Source organism: Lithobates pipiens, unplaced genomic scaffold, assembly GCF_037356315.1.
Source record: "Lithobates pipiens isolate NorthernLeopardFrog02 unplaced genomic scaffold, aLitPip1_a1.2 Scaffold_18, whole genome shotgun sequence".
Classification (NCBI taxonomy): domain Eukaryota; kingdom Metazoa; phylum Chordata; class Amphibia; order Anura; family Ranidae; genus Lithobates; species Lithobates pipiens.
In genome coordinates, this window is record NW_027507758.1 from 609,778,086 (window position 1) to 609,802,494 (window position 24,409).

The 24,409-nt window shown below is 45.8% G+C and overlaps 1 protein-coding gene across 1 annotated transcript; it reads right to left on the reverse strand.

Annotated features, from left to right (window-relative positions):
• Positions 1-70: 70 nt before the first annotated feature.
• Positions 71-23,897, reverse strand: LOC143986824 (whey acidic protein-like). The gene is made up of 3 exons (XM_077485232.1): positions 23,763-23,897; positions 10,048-10,212; positions 71-258 (listed from the first exon to the last, which is right to left on the reverse strand). The coding sequence occupies exons 1-3, from the start codon at positions 23,869-23,871 to the stop codon at positions 71-73; spliced, it is 462 nt and encodes a 153-aa protein (XP_077341358.1). The 5' UTR covers positions 23,872-23,897.
• Positions 23,898-24,409: the final 512 nt, after the last annotated feature.

The window sequence follows — 24,409 nt, forward strand, 5'->3', positions numbered from 1 at the left end:
TGTCTCTCTTTCTGTTTATGTCTTGGACACAAAGCAGAACAGGTCATGTTTTTATGATCTCATCGTATTCTCAGACAGATTGTAAAAATTTACCGTACAATGGCGGCATACACCATCTTCTATGCTTCATGAAGCAGCACTTATCCTTCCCTTTGCAGTCTCCATCTCTCTTACATTTCTTCTCCAACGTGGAGCCATCAACTAGGAGATTCACATCTTCAGGACATGTACCAGGTTTCTCCCGAGGGAAGAGTACACCTGTGGGGGTTATGAGGTGAACCGCAAATGAACCACAGATATTTGCTTAGATATACACATACATACTCTACATACACTATATTGTCCAAAGTATTGGGACACCTGCCTTTACACTCACATGAACTTTAATGACATCCCAGTTTTAGTCCGTAGGGTTCAATATTGAGTTGGGCCACCCTTTGCAGCTATAACAGCTTCAGCTCTTCTGAGAAGGCTGTCCACAAGGTTTAGGAGTGTGTCTATGGGAATGTGTCAGGAACCATGAAACAGACAGAGACAGAAGTACAATCTAATCACACTTGTTTATTAATAAAAATAAAATAGGAAAAAGCGTAGTCAAGCAAGCCAGTGTCCAGTAACCAGAACGGGTAGTCAGCCAGTCTAAAGTTCATAAGCCAGATCGGGTAATCAGCCAGTCCAGACATCAGGGATCCACGGAGAGCAACTGCCAGCAGGATGGAAGCCAGGAGGGATGTTAGCAAGCCAATCTTGAAACAACAGCAGGAGATGATTCCTAGTGATGTGACCAAACGTAAAGGCAAAGGAGAATGAGCTGGAAGACTTATATATATATAGGCAGGCCAGACGAGCATCATCGGGAACAGCTGGTAACTGTGGAGAGAGAAGAGAGCTTGCAATTAGCCGACAGCTGAGTGGCCAGCCCAGAGGAGGAAGGGCTAAGCCAGCCCTGACAGTACCCCCCCCCCAATGACCCCTCTCCCTCGGGGGGCCACCGGGCTTGAGGGGAAACCGTCTATGGAACTCGTGGAGGAGGACAGGGGCATGTACGGTCGAGGATGAAACCTAGGAGCGTTCCTCCGGACCGTACCCCTTCCAATGTACCAGGTACTGTATGTGCCCACGGAAACCTATGGGAGTCAACAATGAATTGTACCTCATACTCCTCATGGTTCTCAAACCGAATAGGGTGAGGACGTGGCACCGAGGTGGTAAATCGGTTACAGACCAACGGTTTCAATAAGGAGACATGAAACACATTTGAGATGCGCATACTAGGAGGAAGTTCCAACGCGTAAGCTACTGGGTTAATCCTGCGAAGGTTACGGGAAGGCCCAATAAACCGAGGTGCAAACTTCAGTGAGGGAACACAAAGCCGGAGGTTGCGAGATGACAGCCAGACCCTATCCCCAACCTCATAGGAAGGCGCTGGCAGGCGTCTGCGGTCAGCATGGAGTCTGTACCTATCATTAGCATGACGCAAAGCCTCCTGGACTTGTACCCAAGTGGAACGAAGACCACGGAGATGCTCCTCTAATGCAGGAATACTCTGCGGAACAAACGAGTCAGGCAACATGGAAGGTTGGAAACCATAATTCACCATAAATGGAGACAATCGGGAGGCAGAATTCAAGGCACTGTTGTGAGCAAACTCTGCCCAAGGTAATAGGTCAGAGCAGTTGTTATGATGGTCAGAAATATAGCAACGTAGGAATTGCTGCAAGGACTGATTAGCTCGTTCTGCGGCCCCATTAGACTGCGGGTGATACGCAGAAGAGAACGCAAGCTGGATTCCCAACTGTGCACAAAAGGCTCGCCAGAACCGGGAGACAAACTGACTGCCCCTATCCGAGACAATCACCTTGGGTAGCCCATGTAAGTGAAAGATCTCCCGAGCAAAAATGGAAGCCAGTTCCTTAGAGGTGGGCAACTTCTTAAGTGGAATACAATGACACATCTTTGAGAACCGGTCAACCACCTTAAGGATAACAGTGTTGCCTTGGGAGTTGGGCAACTCCACAATGAAATCCATTGACAGGTGAGTCCAAGGCCTCTCTCCATTGGGTATGGGTTGTAGGAGGCCCCCTGGAAGGTGTCGTGGAGTCTTACTCTGAGCACACACGGGACAGGCAGCCACGAAAGCAGCAACATCAGCCCGTAGACTAGACCACCAGAATTGTTGGGAGATGGCCCAAATGAGTTGATTCTTCCCAGGATGGCCAGCTGCCTTGGGAGAAGGATAAGTCTGGAGCACTGCAGTACGGAGACTCTCTGGGACAAAGCAGCGGTCACAAGGTTGATCAGGAGGAGCATGGACCTGAGCAGCAAGAATTTTATCACCCAAAGGAGAAGTAAGACTGGTGCGAACCGTAGCTAAGATACAATCAGGAGGAATCATAGGAACCGGAACCGACTCCGACTTGGAAGTAGAGGAAAATTGTTGTGACAAGGCATCACCCCTTACATTCTTAGTACCGGGTAATTGGGACTCTGCTGCAATTGTGTTTTATCTTGTTAAGCGCACAAACCACTTTTTACATGTGAGTTTTGTACTTTTATCTTTTATCTATTTCTATAAAAACGGAATTACGCTATGTTTGGTCCCTGCTTCTTTTCCTTATGTTCTTAAACTGCCTATGGGTATATCTGATCGTAGTTAAAATACCTTGCAACCTATGAAGAGATCACCTACATTTGAAGTCCCCCTGGTTAACTGCTGCTGTGAGGATCTGCATATATTTGCAAAAGCTTGTATGATCCCCCAAATGTAAATTTGTGAGGATCCAACATCTCCGGTAAGCCTCCAATTCGCCTGGTGATGGGAACTTCACACGATTAATGTATGAATTTTTGAAAGGAGGTGTAATCTATTTCCTACACGCTTGTGGTTTATACAAAGACATCACACACAAAAGACTCAGTTTTTTTGGGACTTTGTTGTTTCTTTGTTTTTTTCTTTCACTTTATTACTTGGACATTTTTAGAAAACTAAATGCGGCAAGTCCAAGAATGGATTTGCCTAATTTGTCGACTCCCGCGCGCATGCGCGGGAGTGACGTCATCGCGGCTTCGCCGAATGGCAGTGGCGGAGCTGCGAGACGCGACTCCCGTGCGCATGCACGGGAGTGACGTCATCGTGGCTTCGCCGCTGTGATTCGTCGGAGCTGCGAGACGCCACCAGCAAGATGGATGCGGCGGACTACAGGGGACAGCGGCGACTTCGCTGGCTCCTGTGTCAGGTAAGTGACACATAATGAGCTACTATGCGATGCATAGTAGTCCATTATGCTTTACCTTTGCAGGGAAAAAAAGAGGAAGTAAACCCATCAGGGTTTACTTCCTCTTTAATGGACTCCGGAGACCAACTCTGTGGGTTACCGTCCTTTCTGGTCATATCAGTCAGAGGCTTGACCAGAGACGAGAAGTTACGAATAAACTTCCGATAGTAATTGGCAAAGCCCAGGAAACGCTGCAGAGGACGTAAACCTACGGGTCGAGGCCACTGTAGGACTGCCGAAAGTTTCTCTGGGTCCATTGAAAAACCAGCAGTGGAAATGACATAGCCCAGGAATGTAACCTGTTCACAATGGAACTCGCACTTCTCCAGTTTACAATAGAGATTGTTCTCTCTTAATTTCTGAAGTACCCGACAGACATCTGTGTGGTGGCTCTCCAGGGACTTGGAAAATATGAGGGTATCATTGAGATACACCACCACACACAACTGCAACAAATCTCGGAGGAAATCGTTAATAAATTCCTGGAAAACTGCCAGGGCGTTACAAAGGCCAAAAGGCATTACCAGGTATTCATAATGACCCGTTCAGGTATTAAACGCAGTCTTCCACTCGTCGCCCTCCTTAATGCACACGAGATTATATGCCCCTCTCAGGTCAAGCTTTGTGAAAACCGTTGCTCCCTTGAGATGGTCAAATAACTCAGTAATCAATGGAATCGGGTAGGCATTCTTAATCGTGACACGATTGAGACCCCTATACAAGGTCTCAGTTCACCGCTCTTCTTTTTCACAAAGAAGAAACCAGCACCTGCAGGAGACGAGGATTTGCGGATGAAACCTCGAGAAAGTGCGTCAGCAACATACTCCTCCATGGCCTTATCCTCCAAGACCGACAAAGGGTAATCCCGGCCACGAGGAGGTATGGCACCAGGTTGAAGGTCAATTGCACAATCATAAGGGCGGTGTGGAGGCAAACTACCAGCTTGACCTTTATCAAAGACATCGCCAAAATCACGGTACTCCTCCGGTAGGGAGGGGAGTGAAGCAGTGCACAGGACCTTGGATACCTTCAGGAAGCATGTCTCACTGCATTGTGGTGACCAGGAGAGAACCTCAGCACGGAGCCAATCAAAGGAGGGGTTGAGCCTCTGTAACCAAGGATAACCAATAACCAGCGGAAATCTGGGTGAGGAAATAACTTGGAATAGGATTATCTCATGGTGAAGAGCCCCTACGGCCATGGACAACGGAACCGTCTCATGAGTCACATGGGCAGGCTGTAAAGGTCTCCCGTCAAGAGCCTCAATGGCAAGTGGAGTGTCACGCAGCTGCAGCAGAATCGAGTGCTGCGAAAACAAATGCAGCATCAATGAACAGGCCTGCAGCCCCAGAGTCGATCAGAGCCTGTATCTCGATGGACGACTCAGCCCAAGAAAGGGTGACCAAAACCAGGGGCTTATCCTTCTGGATAACTGGGGACGAAACAACGCCACCTAAGGTCTGTCCATGACAGGACCTCAAGGTTTGGTCGTTCCCTGGATGGGTAGGACAAGACTTCAAAAAGTGAACTGCCTGGCCACAATAAAGGCAATCTCTCCATCCTCCTAAAGGCTCTCTCATCCGCAGAGAGACGCATGAAGCCCAGGTGCATGGGTTCATCTTCACTGACCAACTTGGTACCAGGAGGCATGGGAGGTGAGGGAGGCATGGGTGGGACTACAAAGCTCGGAGGCAAACGTACAGGAGGCTTCCGCAAGCGCTCCCTAAGAGAAAGTCTTTCTCTGAGTCTGAAGTCAATGAGGATGGCAAACGAGATCAAGCTCTCCAGCTCAGTGGGTATATCTCGGGCTGCTATCTCATCCTTGATGGAATCCTAGAGACCATGAGAAAAAGCAGCCACGAGGGCCTCATTGTTTCAAGCAACTTCTGCTGCCGGAGTATGGAATTCAATGGCGTAGTCGGCAACAGTTCTCGTACTTGGTTTGATGGACATGAGGCACTTGGCAGCAGAAGCGGAGCGTGCGGGAACGTCAAAAACCCTTTTAAAGGAGGCCACAAACTGAAGGTAACTCAAGACAACAGGTTTTTGCATCTCCCATAGAGGGTTAGCCCAGGCCAAGGCTCTCTCAGAAAGCAAAGGTATCACGAAACCTACTTTGCGTCTGTCCGTAGGAAACGCCTGGGGCAGCATTTCGAAGTATATCTCAACCTGATTGAGAAACCCTCTGCATTGAACTGGATCACCCCCAAATCGCTGGGGAAGTGGAGCAGAACCAGACATACCTCTTATAGAGGTAATACTCAAGGCGGGTGCCTGCACAGAGACTGGCGCAGCAGCAGGGACGGCCTGCGACTCAGGTTGTACCGGAGCAGCCACCGTGGGGGATTCCAGGTGAGCCGTGCGATTCAGGAGCGTTTGTAACGCCATCGCAAACTGATCCATGCGGTGATCTTGCTCATCCAATCTAGAAAAAATATTACCAACAAGTGGATTGACTGTATCTTCTGAATTAATGGCTCTCACGTACTGTCAGGAAACATGAAACAGACAGAGATAGAAGTACAATCTAATCACACTTGTTTATTAATAAAAATAAAATAGGAAAAAGCGTAGTCAAGCAAGCCAGTGACCAGTAACCAGATCGGGTAGTCAGCCAGTCCAAAGTTCATAAACCAGATCGGGTAATCAGCCAGTCCAGACGTCAGGGATCCACGGAGAGCAACTGCCAGCACGATGGAAGCCAGGAGGGATGTTAGCAAGCCAGTCTTGAAACAACAGCAGGGGATGGTTCCTAGTGATGTGCCCAAACGTGAAGGCAAAGGAGAATGCGCTGGAAGACTTATATATAGGGAGGCCAGACGAGCATCATCGGGAACAGCTGGTAACTGTGGAGAGAGGAGAGAGCTGGCAATTAGCCGACAGCTGAGTGGCCAGCCCAGAGGAGGAAGAGCTAAGCCAGCCCTGACAGAATGTTTGGCAATTCTTCCAGAAGCGCATTTGTGAGGTCAGGCACTGATGTTGGATGAGCAGGCCTGGCTCGCAGTATCCACTCGAATTCATCCCATTTATTTAGGGGGAACCCAACGTCATTTGTTTTTTAATTTGACGCGGAGTTCCCCTTAATATCCATACCAGACCTGAAGGGCCTGGTAATTGAATTTGGGGGAACCCCCCACTTTTTTTTTATCAATGACTTTCAATGACTGTTCTCTGTATTACGGGGAGCCGACAATTCATTATAGCCCTGAGTGATTTTAAATGACTTTTTTTCCTGCAGAATTGACACTTTGTGCAGGGACAGTTCTAAGCACGGGAAACATGCGCCCCTTTAAAGGCATACTATACACACCCCTCAGGTACGAAATTTAAAGGAATATTACACTTTTATTGTTTCACTTTAAGCATTATTAAAATACTGCTCCCGAAAAAACAGCAGTTTTTAAAACTTTTTTTTGCATTGATACATGTCCCCTGGGGCAGGACCCGGGTCCCCAAACACTTTTTAGGACAATAACTTGCATATTAGCCTTTAAAAATAGCACTTTAGATTGTGAACGTTTGAGTCCCATAGACTTTAATAGAGTTTCTAAAGTTCACACGAAGTTTAGGTCTGTTCGCAGGTTCTGGTACGAACCGAACCGGGGGTGTTCGGCTCATCCTTAGCCAAGAGGCTTAAAGGATATTTCATATTTTGAAATGATGATGGAAACCCCTGGAGGGCATTCAATTGTTTTTTAACCTTTTATTACTTTTCAATAAAAGTTGACCAACAAGTCCTAAATAGTATTTTTTGGCATGGATTAACCTCACTGGGCAGCACTACACTTGAGTTAACATCCCCCTGTTTGGTGATTTACACATCTCCCAGACTTATTTCATATATCTTTCAGGACCTCTGATCTGCTGATCCACTCCGGGTGGTGCACCTCTCCTTTGCAGGCCCTTCAGGCTCACCTGGACACACAGTCATCACTCCGCAGGAGCAGACAGGTTATGAATGTGCCCAAAAAGGTTGCTCACCCCAGGACACAGTATACTGCATATGCTAGTTATCTCAGCTCACATAATAAATTATGTACTTTACAGTATAAAGTCCAACGGTGGGCACAAAAGACTCATTGGCCCTGTACTGTAGCAGGGCCAGACAATATTTATAAAGATACTGTCATACATTGCCAATTGGTACTCTTTAAACTTTAAAGTTCTGTTGTAAAATCAGTCCCAAGGCTACTTCTGATATGATTATTGTATATAATAAATGTGTGTTAGATTTTAATTCCTATACAGTCTTGTAGGGTCCTCCAAAGTGGGCATCTTAGTACCAGACAGCGCACTAAACATCCTTGCTGAACAACAACTGCAAGAAATCTATTTACATGCAACATCGCCTTGGGGGGCACCTTGTTTCTGGAAGAACAATGTAGACTTGTATTAAGCAGTAAAGCGACTTCTCTGAACATCAGAGCTGGGAGCTCGGCATATATGTGTATGAGGAACTACAGCTGTCCATGTACATGTACTGAATAATTACAAGCTAAAACATTAATAAGGTTTATATGTCAGAACACTATAGAAAACTCAATTATACTGAAATACAGGGGCTGTAGGGGTCTCAATTACAACCCTGCCCCATGCTCCAGGGAGCCTGTGCAGCCCCCTGAACTCCTGAATAGGAGGGGTGGCATATAGATCGACCAATCCCATCCATTTTCTTCCTGCAACCACGGAAAGGCTGCTGGAGGAAAATGGAAGGGATTGGTTCCTCTACATGCAGCCCCTGCTTCCCCTCCTATCCACTTCTTGCTGTGATCGGGCTCCTGAGTACCCCCCCCCCACACCCTCCCCGTCAACCCTCGCAGTGCTGCCAGTTTCCCCCTCCCCTGTCCTGCTGGCTGCTGTGGGGATCTGTCAGGATGGAGAGCAGGGTAGAGGCTGGTAAATGTGTCATTTACTGCCCCCTTCATTGTCTTAATGAATAGAGTCAGTGATCCGTACCGATCATTCATAGCTGAGGCATAGTATGCTGTGTTTACTATGCTTCAGTTTGTGGATGAACAGGGAGCTCTGTACAGAGCTATTCCTATGTATGCATTCTGTGAATCCGAGGCTGCAGAGATGGAGATTGAGAGCAGTGTCCGTTCTCTGTCTGTCTAGACCCCTGATATCTCACCTAATCCTCCAAATGGGGCTCCTAAAAAAATTATAAAAAATGGTACAAAAATAAAATTGTAAATAAATACAGGCATACCCCACTTTTACGTACGCAATGGGGTTTATTTACTAAAGCTGGAAAGTGCAAAACCAGGCTCACTTCTGCATAGAAACCAATGAGCTTCCAGGTTTTATTACCAAAGCTTAATTGAACAAGCTGGGGATAGAAGCTCATTGGTTTCTATGCAGAAGTGAGCCTGATTTTGCACTTTCCAGCTTTAGTAAATAAAAAAAGTGGGATGTGCCTTTAAAAGGAAATGGTAACATAAATAAATACAATAACAAAAACAAAAACGATTGACTCTAGTGGTGGGACTACCAGGGTTGCAAAGGTCGCATGTGGGACCATGCCTGACATTCCACCACTGTGGGGGGCCCCAGATGGGGGTCAGGGCGGCACTTTATTATTTCTTGCACCAGGACTCTGAAGATTCTAGTTATGTTTCTGCTGCAATACCTTTATAAAATGCAGTAATAATAGTTTTGGTTATGGTGCCTGCATTCGTAATAACAGCATCGCTCGGTGCCTTGCCCCTAGCCATCTCTCTGGCACATGGGTGCAAATTCCGTAGTTATACACACAAAGTCATCTAAGTATGGGCAGGCATTTTCCTTGACTGCAGAGAGAGAAAAAAGCTGTGATGAGGATGGAAGGAAGAAGAGACTGAGAAACTGAGACTGAACTGGAGACTGAGAGAAGAGACTGATGAGTGCAAGCTGTGACTATGAAAGGTGATGAGTGCAAGCTGTGACTATGAAAGGTGATCAGTGCAAGATGGGACTATGAAGGATGATGAGTGCAGGCTGGGACTATGGAGATTGATGAGTACAGGCCGGGACTATGAAGGGTGATAACTGCAGGCAGGGACTATTAAAGGTGATGAGTGCGGGCCGGGGCTATGAAAGGTGATGAGTGTGGGCTGCTACTATAAAATGGTTATGAATGCAGGCCTGAGCAATCCAGGGTAATGAGTGCAGGCTGGGATGAAGAAAGGTGACAAGTGTAGGTTGGGGCTATGAGGAGTGATGAGTGCAGCCAGGACTATGATGGGTGATGAGTGCAAGCCGGGACTATGAAGGGTGATGAGTGCAGGCCTGGACTATGAAAGGTGATGAGTGCAGGCCTGGACTATGAAGAGTGCTGAGTGCAGGCTGGGACTATGAAGGGTAATGAATGTAAGCCAGGACTATAAAGGGTGATGAGTTCAGGTTAGGACTATGAGGGGTGATGAGCGCTGGCCGGGCACTATATTAATGTTTATCTAAAGTTTATATATTTAAACTGATGTGTACTACATTTAATTTTTTACGATACAATAGATTCCCAGAAAGAGACAACAGAGTATTATTTGCCTCCTTTCTCACTACCTTGGAGGAGGAGGAGTCTCTTCTCTGACTCTCTTATATGTGGACATTTCAGCTTCAGTTACCTATCTCTGTAAACACCATTTTTACAACAGGAAGCATTGAGAAAAGTTGAAATACATCTGAAGATGTAGATTTAGATGAAGATGTCTCTCTTTCTGTTTATGTCTCGGACACAAAGCAGGTCATGTTTTTATGATCTCATCGTATTCTCAGACAGATTGTAAAAATTTACCGTCCAATGGCAGCAGACATCGTCTTCTACCCCCCCAGAAGCAGCACTTTTTCTTCCATTTGCAGTCTCCATCTCTCTTACATTTCTTCTCCAACGTGGAGCCCTCATCTGGGAGAATCACATCTTCAGGACATTTACCAGGTTTCTCCCGTGGGAAGAGTACACCTGAGGGGGTTATGAGGTGAACCACAAATGAACCACAGATATTTTCTTAGATATACACACACTTACTGTAAATACACTATATTGTCCAAAGTATTGGGACACCTGCCTTTACACGCACATGAACTTTAATGACATACCAGTCTTAGTCCATAGGGTTCAATATTGAGTTGGCCCACCCTTTGCAGCTATAACAGCTTCAACTCTTCTGGGAAGGCTCTCCACAAGGTTTAGGAGTGTGTCTATGGGAATGTTTGGCCATTCCTCCAGAAATGCATTTGTTAGGTCAGGCCCTGATGTTGGATGAGCAGGCCTAGCTTGTAGTCTCCTCTCTAATTCATCTCAAAGGTGTTCTATCGGGTTGAGGTCAGGACTCTGTGCAGGCCAGTCAGTTTCCTCCACCCCAAACTTGCTCATCCATGTCTTTATGGACCTTACTTTGTGCACTGGTGCTCAGACCTGTTGGAGCAGGGAGGGGCCATCCCCAAACTGTTCCCACAAAGTTGGGAGCATGAAATTGCCCAAAATGTCTTGGTACAGTATGCTGACACCTTAAGAGTTCCCTTCACTGGAACTAAGGGGCCAAGCCCAACCCCTGAAGGACAACCGCACACCATAATCCCCCCTCCACCAAATGATTTGGACCAGTCTAAGGTATTTAGTAAGAGGCATGACGGGTTTTTTGAAGTTGTCATTTTTATGTCATAATTTTTAGAAAATTAGAAGAAATAAAAAAAAATGTTCACAATTTTTATTTATTTTTTTGCATACTGTCACTGGTGCAGTACAGTGTTGTCATATAACAGGTGTGTCGGTGATCAGGGACACTGAATATTGACAGTACGGAAAAAAAATTATATTTTCTCTCTTTTTATTTACAATTTTTTTTTTTTAACACAAAGCAATATAATGTTACCATAGTAACATTGAACTACTCTGGGGAAGTGATAATTTTTTTATTTTATTTTTTTTAAACCACTTACGGACCACCCACCTTTATTATACGGTGGCTGTTTGAAGAGGAATACCATTGTTATGTCAGCAGATAGCTGCAATAACCCCTTTTCATTTTCTTCAGCGGGCGGTCCACTTTCAGATAAAAGTGGTCTCTGCAGCGGATTTGCTGCAAGATCACTTTTATTGGGGGTGGGAGAGGCCGTGCTCCAGTGGTCTTTGCCACTTAGCAGATCGCATCCTCTCCCCTGGATGCCTGGCTGCTGAATGCCCCACTGGGCTCCATAGCATTGACTGGCAGAAGCAACGTCAAACTTTACTTCTGCCCAATGCTCTTAAATGAGCATTTTTTTTTTTTTCAAATTACATTTTAGTGTAAATACGAGATCTGAGGTCTTTTTGACCCAAGACCCTCATATTTAATTACATTTTTTATGTTACAAGGACAGTGTCAAAACAAAATAAAAAGTAAATTAAATAACAAAAAATTTTTTAATTTTAAAGCGCTCTATCCCGAGGAGCTTGCGTGCAGAAGCGAACGCATACATGAGTAGCGCCCGCATATGAAAACGGTGTTCAAACCACACATGTGCAATATCACCACGATCGTTAGAGCGAGAGCAATAATTCTAGCCCGAGAACTTCTCTGTAACTCAAAACTGGTAACCTTTAGAAATTTTTAAACGTTGCCTATGGAGATTTTTTAAGGGTAAAAGTTTGTCGCCGTTCCACGAGAGGGCGCAATTTTGAAACGTGACATGTCGGGTATCAATTCACTCGGGGTAACATTATCTTTCAAAATATAAGAAACAATTGGGCTAACTTTATTGTTGTCTTATTTGCTAATTCAAAAAAGTGAACTTGTACGACTGCTGCGCAAATACGGTGTGACAGAAAATATTGCAACGACCGCCATTTTATTCTGTAGGGTGTTAGAAAAAAAAATATATATACATATATCTATATATATATCTATATATATATCTACCGTATATACTCGAGTATAGGCCGACCCGAATATAAGCCGAGGCCCCCAATTTACCCCCAAAAAAACTGGCAAACTTATTGACTCGTGTATAAGCCGAGGGTGAGACATGCCTGTCCATCCCTGTGTGTGTGTCCGTCCATCCCTGTGTGTCCGTCCATCCCTGTGTGTCCGTCCATCCCTGTGTGTCCGTCCATCCATCCCTGTGTGTGTGTGTGTCCATCCATCCATCCATCCATCCATCCCTGTGTGTGTGTGTCTCCATCCATCCATCCATCCATCCCTGTGTGTGTGTGTCTCCATCCATCCATCCATCCATCCCTGTGTGTGTGTGTCTCCATCCATCCATCCATCCATCCCTGTGTGTGTGTGTCTCCATCCATCCATCCCTGTGTGTGTGTGTCTCCATCCATCCATCCATCCCTGTGTGTGTGTGTATCCATCCCTGTGTGTGTGTGTGTCTCCATCCGTGTGTGTGTGTGTCTCCATCCGTGTGTGTGTGTGTGTGTGTGTGTGTGTGTGTGTGTGTGTCCAGCCTACCTGTGTCCCGAGCCTTTGTCCCGAGCCTCCGTCCCGTGCCTTGCCTCCTTGCCTCCGTCCCGTGCCGTGCCGTGCCTTGCCTTGCCTCCGTCCCGTGTCGTGCCTTGCCTTGCCTCCGTCCCGTCCCGTGCCGTGCCTTGCCTTGCCTCCGTCCCGTGCCCTCTTCGTCGGCGCCTCGGCGGCCATTGTAAAATTCAAAAGCTGCGCCGCCGCCTTCGCCTGTGATAGGCGGAACACTGAATTTCCCAGCAGCCTGTGTTCCGCCTATCACGGACATCGTATCATCCTCGTCCGTAGTACGAGGATGATACGATGTCCGTGATAGGCGGAACACAGGCTGCTGGGAAATTCAGTGTTCCGCCTATCACAGGCGAAGGCGGAGCCGGAGGCGCGGCTTTTGAATTATAGAATGGCCGCTGTCTGTCTGCTCGACACGCTGATCGAGCGGGCAGACAGCGATGACTCGAGTATAAGCCGAGGGGGGCACTTTCAGCCTCAAAAAAGAGGCTGAAAATCTCGGCTTATACTCGAGTATATACGGTATATATATATATATATATATATATATATATACCGTGTTTCCCCGAAAGTAAGACAGTGTCTTACTTTCTTTTTATCCCCAAAAGCCCCACTATGTCTTACTTTCGGGGTATGTCTTATATTGGAAAAAAATTTTCAAATTTTTTGTTTTAACCATAAAATTAACATTTATTAACAACCTGAACAGTATTGTATTCACCACAAAACAGTTTTATAAAAGGAAGTGCCAAGAATGTCTTGTTACAACATTGCATAACATGTAAAACAATGAAAAATGGTAAGAACGAACAGTGGAATACTGGAAGATAAAACAGATTTATGTGTGATACATTACCACCTGCTGTATTTAATCCAGTGTGACACCTGCTGATACCCACTGGGTTACATACAGCAGATGATACCCCAGTATGCCAGTGTGTATGTTTTACTGATGTATGATTAATACTGTGTGCATTACCGTATTTTAAGCAGGAGGCGGCAGTGACAAGTGCAGGGGACGGCGCGGTGACGTATGGAGAGGGGGACGGCTCAGGCGTGGGCAGGAGGCGGCGCTCATTAAGATCAGAGGGAAATGGCAGATGCGGCGACGTATGGAGAGGGGGACGGTGCAGACGTGGGCAGGAGGCGGCGTGCAGCTAGATGAGAGGGAGGCGGCAATACCCCCGTGTTTCCCCCGAAAGTAAGACATATGTCTTACTTTCGGGGTACGGCTTATATTAGCCGACCCCTCTGAAACTCCCGATACGTCTTACAATCGGGGGTGTCTTACTATTGGGGAAACACGATATATATATATATATATATATATATATATATATATGTAGCACTGACCCCCGAAGCTGGTTTTTAAAGAACTGTCACACAGCACCAGTTTCCTTCAGCCAACCCGGCGATACTGTGTGGTTGGTGACCCGGGTTACCTCCTCCAACTGAGTTTCCAGGCTCTTCCAGAGATACCAGCCTTGATGCTCAGTCTTCTCCTGGAAAAGTCCTCCCCTGGATCCTCCAGTCGCTTGGCTTCTCCCCGCAGGCAAGACAGCACAGGACCACCTTTAGGTCAGTAGGCCCCAAGATTTCTGGGCCTATAATTTCAGTCGCAAAGTCTCAGGCCAGCCGGCCCGAGGCGCAGGAACACACACCAGGCCAGGAGGGCCACGAGGTCAGGACAGTGAACCCCGGAAAACGAACCCACCAAAATTGCGTCAGTACCATAAATACCCCTACCCAGAATGCACAGCGGGGTATCCAATGCATCCAACCTTGTTGCATTTCTACACTTACCGGTGGTGACGGCGGCACCTACGGTCAAGTGGAAACCAGTGCAACCCAGCTGAACTGGTGCAGAAACCAGAACTTTGGAATCATTTTCCTGAGCCAAACTGCAGCTTCAGGCAACTTAAATTTGAAAAAACAATAGCATCTGCTCATCAGGAGCAGGGTGCTACATATATATATATATATAATGTTTGGGGGTTCTAAGTAAATTTGTAGCGAAAAAAATTATTTTAACTTGATTTTAACTTGTAAACACCTAGTCTAAAAAATAGGCCCGGTCCTTAAGTGGTTAAACATTATGTTTGCTTATAGCAGTGAATTGCATTGCTATAAGCAAGCACTTTACTGAATGAAACTGAATCATTCAGTTTGTTTTGTTGTGATTACCTGTACTTGGTCAAAGCCATAGCTCCCATCTGTCCCTGATTTGGAGGGACTGTCCCGGATTTGAAGCAATGTCCCTCGATCCTCATTCCTGCTCATGTGTCCCTCATTTGGGTCTGATCTATATATTTGTATATAAAATGCACTTTTTATCTTTCAAACAGTGTTTTCCGGGGCTAAATCTTTCATCCAAATTCAAAATTTCTGCATTTGTAAATTTTAAAAGCCAATATAAAGGAATATTAGTTGTAAAAAAAAGTCCCTTCAATTCCTTAGGTGCACATGCTCAAGAGCCCCAAGATGGGTGGACCGTCCCCACCGCGAGTCCAACTTGCCGCCCAGCCCTGCTCCGGCGCCGCTGGACTTACGAACGAGCCCTCCACCACCCGGTGAAATGTTTTCACCACTCCGTTCGCCTCGCTCGCCAGCCGCTGTCTCCCACACAGACTTCCGCCTGCACAGGATGTACCAAGATGGGCGCCGGACATTTATAAGACACAGCACCGCCTGTCTCTTCCTCAGCCTGCAACCAGAGGACACATATTAAGGTACCCAGGTCCCCCCCTTCTAACAGAGACCCCCTGCATGTCTAAGCTCTGCGCTAGAAGGAGCCTACAGTGGGAATTATTAGCCACCTCACAAACAGGAGGCACCAATATGGCCGCCATGGCTGCTGCAGGCCCTCAGCTCTCCCATCCTCACCCGATACCAGAACACAGGACTGTTCTAGCCCCTGCTCTCCTCCATTTTACCCCTGTGTCCCAGAGCCCCGGAGCTCAAGCTCAGACACCCACTCCTGCAGCCACGGAGTCCCTGATTAGCCACTCTTTTGGGGGTCAGGCATTATCCCCAGGCAGTCCTACCTAACATGGTCACCCCTGGCTCTTATGGTCCCTCCACTCCGACCCCTCAGTTTTCAGTGGAAGACTTGTATCTTAAATTCTCAACACTCCTAGAAAGGGGTCTGGTTGCCACTGCCGCCACCATCATGGGAGAAATAAAAGCTGACCTACAGAACATCAGATGGATGGATGTTATAGAAGACAAATTGGATGAGACAACAGCAGTCGCCCATCAGAATTCTGACCTAATCCAAACTCTGCAGGACCCGCTGGACACTGCGTTCTCACGCATAGATGATTTGGAAAATAGGTACAGGAGACTGTACTTCAGGATCAGAGGCCTGCCTGGATCGATTACTGATGTTGCAGCTGCCACTCAAGACCTGATTAAGTCGCTCATTCCAAACATCTCACCGGCTCGCCTCGAGTTGGATAGAGTACACAGAGCCCTGGGTCCCCCCAGGAAAGACGGCTCTCCCAGGGACATCATTGCAAAGGAATCCACAATGAAACAAGACCAGGCTCTCCCCCAGGTTACCTGCCAGGGTCATCCCATTCAACTATTTGCTGAACTCTCCCCCTCCACCATCCAACGGAGAAGGGCCCTAAAACCGCTTTTGACAGCCATGGCCCAGAGGGACATTAAGTACAAGTGGGCCTTCCCATTTTGCGGTAAAATTCACCCACAATGGCCAACAACATTCCTTTTCCACCTTTGTTTCGGGCAAAAAGCTCCTCCTTAATCTGAAAATAATTTCCCAAGAAATGGAAATGGAGGCCCCTTCCCTCTTCCCTCCCCCCTTTTTTTGGGGTGGGGTTTTTGGGTGCTCCCTGAGCCCTTTGGGCGGTACCTACAGTTGTTAGCTATCAGACCCTGCTCTTTTACTATTGTTCGTTAGAAGCTCTGTTAGTGGTATAGCAAAGCAGGTCTCAAGGAGCTTGGGAGCAGTGTGGTTCACATGCGCCTCCTCCTACTCCTTTGACTTCTTCGGTAGTCGGGGGAGTGGGACATCCAACCTTGCGGGTGGTAATTGATTCATTCTCTCACATCTCACGGTTCATAGTGGGATGTCTACCGAGGATTTTGCTCTCCCCAGGGTCTCTGTCCCCCTGGGAGGGAGTAAACTTCTCTTTCTCTGGCTTTTCATTCTCTCTCTTTCTATTCCCTTCCCCTTTATGGAGTATCGCTCACTAGCTATTTCTCTTTCAGACCATCCACAAAGTAGACTGGGGCAAAGGGGCGCTGCCAGCAGGAGCGGCTTCTCGCCCTTCCATTTGACATCTCTATACAAGTCCGAAAAGAGGGTAAGTGATGTTGGATTTAGCAGCTCGCTCTCCTCCCGGGTCCATGGCTGATCGCACACGCAGTGTTTGGAGGGTAGCCACACATAATGTTCAAGGCATAAACTCTCCCCTTAAGTGCAATAAGGTTTTCAATGCATATAAATCATCCAAAATTGACATTGTCCTCCTGCAGGAAATCCATTTTCCCATTGGATACAACCCCAAAACCCCAAATTTCTTCTCCCACTATCCCAAGTTTTAAATGGCAAATGCAGAAAATAAAACCAAGGGAGTAGCAGTGGCAATAGCCAAGACGTGCAACTTTAACTGGATCTCTGATACTAAGGATCCTGGGGGTAGATACATCTTTGTCAAGGGCACAATAGATATCCAGCTACACACTCTGATTTCCTACTATACCCCTAACAAGGGACAAGCAGCTTTCTTCAGATGCCTCCTACATACCCTGTCCCCGCTACTTGAGGGTACAGTCATTTTTGGGGGCAACTCCAATGTGACCTTTGAATAAGGGCTTGACAAATCTAGGCCTATTAAAGCACAACTTACCCGCCCTACCAATGAAAGCCTCAAAATAGCTAAACTGATACATGCGCAGGGGTTGGCGGATCTCTGGAGGGAGCGGAATCCCAATAAGAGGGACTACACCCACTTTTCTCACCCACACAACGCATACCCTAGGATTGATCATCTCCTCGTACGTCTCCATTCAATCCCACCCATACTGAAGTCCTACATCACTGACTCCACCTTGTCCGATCACTTCATGGTAGTTATGACACTCCACTCCCATTACAACAGGCTGGACCAGAGACAGTGGAGACTCAATGAGTCCATTCTCTCTGACCCTGTTCGCATAACAATGCTGGATAAGTCCCTCAAAGAATATTTCCGATTCAATGACCAAGAAGATGTTTCAGCTGAAATGCTGTGGGCAGCTCATAAGGCCTTCATTAGAGGGGAGATCATCAGAATGGCTTTCACCATCAAGAGGGAAAGGGAGGCTGACATAAAGAGGTTGGAAACTGATTACCTTAAACTTAGAGCACTCCACAAACTAAAACCCTCTCCCTCCAGGATCCCTCAACTTGATATGGCTAAGCTAGAACACAACCTGTCCCTAGCAGCTAAGGAGAAACAAATCTGCTGGTCTCAAAACTGGTTCTACATGCAAGGAGACAAGATGGGCTCCATGCTGGCTGCCAAATTGACACCCCGAATCATGGCGCACACAATGCCGAAAATCAGAATCCCAGGCCAAGGCACCACGGTTAATCCCTCCAAGATCTTAGACTCCTTCTACGAGTTTCATAACAAACTTTAGTCGTCGAGCCCCCCACTGACTGAATCCATCTTAAGCGATTTCCTGGATAATCTCCCTATCCCAAAACAGCCTCACAGCTAAAGTTGAAAATCTGTACTGTCACAACTATCCCCCATGTATCATAAACTAGAAACAGACTTACACAACTGGGCACAACATAATATTTCCTGGTTAGGTAGGATAAACGTCATTAACGCCATACTTCCCAGACTACTGTATCTTTTCCGCTCCCTTCCCATTCGAAAAGACCATATCCAAATCTTCCAAAGCAAGATCCTGAAGTTCGTATGGGGTAAGACAGGGTACAGATTATCTCAAGGAATCCTATATGCGCACAGGAAAAAAGGGGGCTTGGGACTTCCCCAACTTATAAATATTACCAAGCAGCCAGGCTGGCCCAATTGTCAATAGTCTATTCCAGATTTGAGAAGCCTGATTGGGTACACATAGAAAAACATTCTTGCCCCAACCTTATCTCACTCTTTCGCTCTTTGGGACTCTTTATGCTCCTCTGCCTCACTAGTCTCGGAATACAAACCTTTGACCCACATTAAGGATGAGCCGAACACCCCCCGGGTTCGGTTTGCACCAGAACTTTCGAACGGACCCCAAATTCGTACGAACGTTAGAACCCCATTGAAGTCTATGGGACTCAAACGTTCGAAATGAAAAGTGTTAATTTTAACGGCTAATATGCAAGATACTGTCCTAAAAAGGGTTTGGGGCCCTTGTTTTCTGCCCCAGGGGACATGGGTCAATGCAAAAAAAACTTTTAAAAACGGCCGTTTTGGCGGGAGCACTGATTTTAATGACGATTAAAGTGAAAAAAAAAGTGAAATATTCCTTTAAATATCGTACCTGGGGGGTGTCTGTAGTATGCCTGTGAAGTGCCACGTGTTTTCCATGTTTAGAACAGTCCCTGCACAAAATGACATTTAACGGAAATAACGTCATTTAAAGCTGCTTGCGGTTTTAATGTTATATCTGGTTCCTGCAATATGGTTGAAAATAATTGAGAAAAATGGCATGGGTAGCCCTCCCTGCCCATTACCAGCCCCTTTGGGTCTTGTACGCATATTAAGGGGAACCCCGTACCCATATTAAAAAAAGGAAATACGTGTGGCCCCCAGGCCCTATATACTCAGAACAGCAGTATACAGGCGGTGCAAACAAGACAGGGACTGTGTAGGTTTGTTGTGTTAAGTTGAATCTGTTTGTAATTTTCAACCGGTACATTTTTAATGTGTAGCTCCAGTCAAAAAAACTATTTTTAAGCTTTTTGGAAAACATAGGGAAGGGTTATCACCCCTGTATAATTTGTTTTGCCGTCCGTCTTTTTCAGAGCATGCAGACAGCACGCACAATCTCCTACCGCTGACTGCAAGCTCTATTTAAAACGAGCAAGATAGTTAGCTATATAGGTGGATATAGCGGTGTATACTGCGTTCAGAGCACGCAGACAGCACGCACAATCTCCTAACACTGACTGAAAGCTCTATTTAAAACGAGCAAGATATTTAGCTATATAGGTGGATATAGCGGTGTATACTGCGTTCAGAGCACGCAGACAGCATGCACAATCTCCTAACACTGACTGAAAGCTCTATTTAAAACGAGCAAGATATTTAGCTATATAGGTGGATATAGCGGTGTATACTGCGTTCAGAGCACGCAGACAGCACGCACAATCTCCTAACACCGACTGAAAGCTCTATTTAAAACGAGCAAGATATTTAGCTATATAGGTGGATATAGCGGTGTATACTGCGTTCAGAGCCCGCAGACAGCACGCACAATCTCCTAACACCGACTGAAAGCTCTATTTAAAACGAGCAAGATATTTAGCTATATAGGTGGATATAGCGGTGTATATTGCCTTCAGAGCACGCAGACAGCACGCACAATCTCCTAACACTGACTGAAAGCTCTATTTAAAACGAGCAAGATATTTAGCTATATAGGTGGATATAGCGGTGTATACTGCCTTCAGAGCACGCAGACAGCATGCACAATCTCCTAACACTGACTGAAAGCTCTATTTAAAACGAGCAAGATATTTAGCTATATAGGTGGATATAGCGGTGTATACTGCGTTCAGAGCACGCAGACAGCACGCACAATCTCCTAACACTGACTGAAAGCTCTATTTAAAACGAGCAAGATATTTAGCTATATAGGTGGATATAGTGGTGTATACTGCGTTCAGAGAACGCAGACAGCACGCACAATCTCCTAACACTGAATGAAAGCTCTATTTAAAACGAGAAAGATATTTAGCTATATATGTGGATATAGCGGTGTATACTGCGTTCAGAGCACGCAGACAGCACGCACAATCTCCTAACACTGACTGACAGCTCTATTATAAAAGATAGATATATCGCTAGATATATAGGTGAATATAGCAGTGTATACTGCGGTCAGGGCATGCAGACAACAACCACTACAGAAGAGCAAGAACGAAAAATCGCCCGATAACGATTGGTGTATACTGTGTTGAAGGTACACAGAACACCCACTAACTGCTACAGACGCCAACACACTACACAAGGCCGCCGCGCTGGCGGCCTTATATAGTGTGGGGCATGTACTACACAGCCTGAGCTATGATTGGCCACAGGCATCCTGCCTGTGGCCAATCATGGCTCTCCTCGCTGCCGGCGCTGTGATTGGCCAAGCATGTGGGGGTCACAGTGCATGCTTGGCCAATCATGAGACAGCAATGCACTGCGCCATCGCAGTGCATTGTGGGCCGTGAGCGCCACAGGAATTTGGTGCGAACGGCCCATAACGTTCGAAATTCGCCGAACGGGCGAACAGCCGATGTTCGAGTCGAACGTATGTTCGTCACGAACACGAAGCTCATCCCTAACCCACATATTCAATAATCCAAACTTCCCCCCAGGCAGAAACGTCCTAGCCTTTAAATGGCGGGTTGATAAAGGACTTTACAGGATAGGACATTTCTGCACAGTGGCAGGTCCGTTCACCCTTAAACATTGCACAAAAAATCTAGACCTTCCCAGCTCTGAACTTTTCAGGTTTCATCAGATTCACAATTTTTTGCATTCCCCGTGCAAAGACAATCCTCAACCCTCAACAATCACTGATTACGAAATGTGGTGCAGCCAAGCCATGGACCAGAGGGTGAGGAGGGGGGATCTCGACTATACTCGTCACTGATTGCTCCTGTTTCTAAAACTTCCTTCATGGTAGCTTGGGAAACGAACTTCAATTTTATCTGGTCCAAGGAGAAATGGTATTCGTTGTGCTCTAAGTCTTTCAGGGGCATTCTTAATACCACGTTGATGGAGACTAGTCTAAAAGTACTAACCAGATGGTACTACACGCCTTCCAGAGTAGCCTCAATGTTTCCTGATGCCAGCCCTCTCTGCTTCAGAGGCTGTCAACTCCTGGGTACAATGTCACACATATGGTGGGAATGCCCAAGGATTCACTCTGGAAGAGAATTTTTTAACATACTGGATAAGTTGGTAGGCTCTTGCATTCCCAGGACCCCCAAGGTGGTTCTCCTAAATTAACCAATCCCACACATATCTAAGCAATCTGGTAGATTGGTACACTTTGTGCCCTTGGGAGCTAGACTCACGATTGCTAGGGCCTGGAAGAGGCCTGGTGTCTCTCTCCCAATGGCAAAACGTAAATATTGTGGGTAATGTCTCAGGAAAAACTCACCAGTTTATTATTGGACTCATCTAAAAAGTTTGAAGCCACCAGGGAACTGCAGGCTCGTCTAATGGGTATATCTACTTTCCCCCTCATACCACATACCTGAAATCTAACTTCACTAGGTAGTGGCACTCTTACCCCTTTCCTTCTCCGACCCTCCTTTCTTTCCCTATCTATTTCTCTAACTGCTTTACTTTTATCTTTCCTTACCTAGGTTAGTCCTAGTTCATATTGAGGTGAAAGGTGTTATTGATTTACTCCGTACACTTTACCCCGTGTCAAATTAAAAAAAAAATTGGCGTGGGGGTCCCCCTAAAAATCCATACCAGACCCTTTATCCGAGCAGGCAACCTGGCAGGCCGCAGGAAAAGAGGGGGGGACGAGAGAGCGGCCCCCCTCCCTCCTGAACCGTACCAGGCCACATGCCCTCAACATTGGGAGGATGCTTTGGGGGTCTGTGACCCCTCAATTTTTTTTTTTTTTTTGACGCGGGGTTCCCCTTAATATCCATACCAGACCTGAAGGGTCTGGTTATGGATATTTAGGGGGAACCCCACGTCAAATTTTTTCTTAAATTTGAGGCAGGGTTCCCCTTATTATCCATACCAGACCTAAAGGGCCTGGTAATTGAATTTGGGGGACCCCACGCTTTTTTATTTATTTATTTTTTTATTTTTTTATCAATGACTTTCAATGAGTGTTCTCTGTATTACGGAGCCGACAATTCATAATAGCTGCGAGTGATTTTAAAGGACTTTTTTTTCTGCATAAATGACACTTTGTGCAGGGTCAGTTCTAAGCACCAGACACATGCGCCCCTTCACAGGCATACTATAGACACCCCCCCCCCTACGAAATTTAAAGGAATATTACACTTTTATTGTTTCACTTTAATCATTATTAAAATCACTGCTCCCGAAAAAACTGCTGTTTTTTAAACCTTTTTTTTGCATTGATCCATGTCCCCTGGGGCAGGACCCAGGTCCCCAAACACTTTTTAGGACAGTAACTTGCAAATTAGCACTTTAGATTTTGAACGTTGGAGTCCCATAGACTTTAATAGGGTTCTAAAGTTCACACGAAGTATGCTATATACTAGCTCCGTCGAATCTTCTTTATACATTCGACAGACACCATAAGCCTTCAAAGACAGATTCGACCGTAATTCATGTGGATTTTTGGACTAATGCAATTTTTGAACGAAATTCCGAAATAAATAAAAAAACGAATTTCGGGAGTAACTAAATAAATTAATTTTTCGTACGAAAACGAAATTCCGAAACAAAATATTTTACTCTGCACATGTCTACCTTATATTATGTCCACTCAGGATAAGAAAGCCAATTACTGGCGGTAAAAAAGGTATTTCATTTTTTTATGGCTACAAAAAATGTTTTGCATTTTATTTTTATTTTAAATTGAATAGGTTGTTTTACAAGGTGAGGGTTTTTCACAATCACTTTAAAGTCCCTTATATCAAGTAATTTGACCATCACTACTCTAAACCTTCTCCATCCTAGAACAAAATAACAAAGCATTGGAAGAGGTTTTGCACCCATCCTCATCCATGAATGATGAATATACACATTGCACAACACTCTAAAAATATAATAGACTTGCCTGCATTTTATTTGCTATATTAATATATCCGAGAGACGTAGACATTTATAAGTTGGTTGAGTTATTACCTGTATTTTACATCATTTTGAATTCTTACCTAAATCTTCTTTGTCCTCGGTGGGGTCTGCAGGAGTTAGATGATTGACAGCAGCTGCTCCGGCACAGAACAGGAGGAGTAGCAGGAGGGATCCGGTCTCTGGAGACATGTTCAGTTCCTATAAAGTCAGAGAGATGATGAGGCTTTTATATAGACCATATGAGCAAAAAGGAAGGGAGGCATCAGGAACAGGGTGGAGCCAGACACCACATGATTGGATGATTGCAAAAGAAAGAGCTTCTTATGTACTTAGCCACTTACACAAATTCCTATTGCATAACTGGGTCCCTATAATGACACGGTGAATTTAATTGGTCTTGGGCTTTGATATGGAAGAAGGAAAGGAGGCACTGAGAAGAACAGGCTGAACCTGCTCTCATACAATACAATATACAATTGTAAAAGAAGGTTCTTCTCATGTACGTTACTATGGTAGAATATACCTGACCTTTGGGGTTTTATGACTTGTATGGGAAAGATGGACCCTTGCCCACCCTTGCTCATCACTAGACAAAAATGCTAAATGTAAAACTGCGCCCCTATAATGACATTGCTGAACGTTCTTTCATTCGCTGCTGGATCTTCTGTGTGAAAGCCTATAAAGACCCATGTAAAGGGTGACAATGTGCGGTAATGGTTTGGGGTCC